Source organism: Sitophilus oryzae, unplaced genomic scaffold (genome assembly GCF_002938485.1).
Source record: "Sitophilus oryzae breed Bouriz unplaced genomic scaffold, Soryzae_2.0 scaffold_227_pilon_pilon, whole genome shotgun sequence".
In the NCBI taxonomy this organism is placed as follows: domain Eukaryota; kingdom Metazoa; phylum Arthropoda; class Insecta; order Coleoptera; family Curculionidae; genus Sitophilus; species Sitophilus oryzae.
Window position 1 is genome coordinate 3,542,685 of NW_022146782.1, and position 2,582 is coordinate 3,545,266.

A 2,582-nucleotide genomic window follows, 5' to 3' on the forward strand; every position below is an offset into this window, starting at 1 on the left:
TTTTGGAAATTTTCAAATCAAAATAACTCTGTTATTTTGAACTTATTTGAGAAAGGATAAAGAGAAAATATGTTTCTTTTATAGAGATCTACCACCCTTTAAAATACTTGCACTTATTTCTTGGACACCCTGTATACCGTACACACTTTTTTTAAGTGATTCAAATGTTCATCCACTTTTATACAGGGTGTGTCTGAAATAAATGCAAGTATTTTAAAAGGTGGTAGTGTATGTCAATAGATTTTACACTTTCACCATAGAACAACAACACATCGGTGTTTCCATATGGTTACCCGTCGATCCACTCGCATCGTCTAATGTCGCTTAACTTCTTAAAATACTATGAATTTATAAACACACAAATATGCAGACTGTAAGTAAAGGAGGTGGCATCATTGTAAAGCTTAGATACACCGTCAAGAAATTTCAGGAGAATGAACCTGTGGCATTAAAAAGTTTTTTAAAATTTTCCGAAAAATATTTTAAAATACTTGCACTTATTTATGGGACACCCTGTATAGTACAGATGTGCAATAAAAAGTCGTTTAAAAAGAATCCTACCAAGATTTAACGCAAATTTAAGTTTGTGCTATTTACTGATAGTTGCATAATTTAAAAAAAAATTGTTTTGGTTAAGCAGAGGCTCTATTTTAAAAGCTGATGTGAGTTGTTATTGCTCATGAGCTCACTGTTGAGCTTTTTAAAGGTTTTTGTCATTTTCTCTCTGGTTTCTTCCATGAGAGACTCAAGATCTTCCAGCGTCTTGCCTTTGGTGCTTATCGGTTCCAAAGTTTCAATTATAACAACACCTGAAAAAAAAAATAATAAAAAAATCAATAAAAAAGATGCACAATTCAAATTGCACATTTTGTTCTCCTGTATTTGTCTTTTTATAATATTTCTATATGCCTAAAATTTGGCAGTGCATTTTTCACAACCTGTATAATGTTTATTTGTTTCTGTGTCAATAGGTAATGTATAATAACATAACTCAGATATTAAAAAAAGATGAAGAAAATAAATTCTAAACCCAAGTAGCAAAAAGAAATTCTAAAAGGATTGAATTATTTTATAATAGTCGAATAGCGTTGTCTTAAGAACTGCTTGATTTTATTAAGCGTTTGGTTTCGACCATTCTGTTTTTTAATAAAAGTTGTCATATTAAACTATTTTCTAGTGGTTTGTACAACCTATCCTGTAACGCTTTAGACGATAATTTCTTTTAGTATGATATAACACTTAATAAGACAATGCTATATGATAACAAACATATTATTTTATTAGACTCTTATACCCACCATGTAAGAGTTCTATAATATTCATATAACTAGTAGTCACAAGATCATATAATAGTTACTTAAACTTGTCTTAATAAAGTTGTATTACGTTGTATGATAGAATGTTTTATTGCGTTAAACTACGGTGCTGTATACAACACCAATTATATAGCCTTATATGACAAAATTGTGATTAACAAAATAAATTCGCTGTATTATAAAAAATCTGCATTATAAAACTGGTAATGTATAATATAACCTCATTTTAAATTAAATGGTATACCTAGTTATTTATTTTGTTATTGTTGTTGTTGCTAAAGTAATATCTACGTACGAGTATAATCAATCACAGCTATTATGAATTCTGGACAAAGTTGGAAAAAAGTTAACAAACGCAGTGGTAGTTATAAAGAGCATGTAAGAAAAAACTCATCGAAATTACGGCAAATAATCCCGAGAATTCCCTAGGTTCTCAAAAATCTCTCGGGTTGTCTGGCTTCTTCAAAGCATTGTTGCCACGTTGATTAAAAGTTTTACTGTAGTAATGTTTGTATTGTTTTATTGTTGTTTTTCCAAGTCCTTAGGTTGCCGCTCACTCGTCGGGCACGCATGAAATGCATTGCGTGCATGAATCCATGAAAATCTGATCATGTTTGTTAGTTTAAATACTAATCAAATGAGATTTGGCAACATCTATTTGTCACAAATCTCAATATATCCAAAATAGTTCTATAGTGCCTGGAAATTCAGCGTAATGATAGATATTTATCCTATACCGTTTTATTTTACAACAAAGACTTATTTAAGGGATTCATTTATAATAAAATGGTTGCATTATTATTCGCCATATTTAAGGCAGAATTTTTGTATGGCCTATGGCCGCCATTATATGAAGCAAAATTAAAAACATCAAAATAAATTGTAAAATGTTATTTTTGAGATCTATTTTGTGGTAAGATTCCCACATACAGTAATATAGTGTTTAATTAAATTCAAAACAAGAATTTTTGAAAATTTTATTTTATTTTATTGTTTAAATTTATATGTAAACCTTAATCGAAATTAAAGCGCTTTAATTTATTGCCAAATGCATACCTAATCTACCAGTAAAATTTTCGGCGGAACAAAAATTGTCCCTACTTTTCAAACCCTGTTAATGATTTCTTATATTACATATTTGTTGTACCTTCTGGCTCTACCCGCCATTTTCATTGTCGAGTAAAGTCTCCTTTTTAACAACCCACATCCTCTAGATTCATTTTACGACACGCTTAAAATATAATTTGCTCCTAATATTCTTCGGTA

General features: G+C 29.9%; 1 protein-coding gene across 1 annotated transcript in view; it reads right to left on the bottom strand.

Annotated features, from left to right (window-relative positions):
• The window catches only part of LOC115884253 (1-acyl-sn-glycerol-3-phosphate acyltransferase alpha), a 12,355-nt gene continuing 9,773 nt past the window's right edge, over positions 1 to 2,582 (bottom strand). The window contains exon 4 of the mRNA XM_030902757.1: positions 1 to 809. Within this exon, the coding sequence (XP_030758617.1) occupies positions 646 to 809 (164 nt within the window). The 3' untranslated portion in view covers positions 1 to 645. The remainder of the gene's footprint in view (positions 810 to 2,582) is intronic.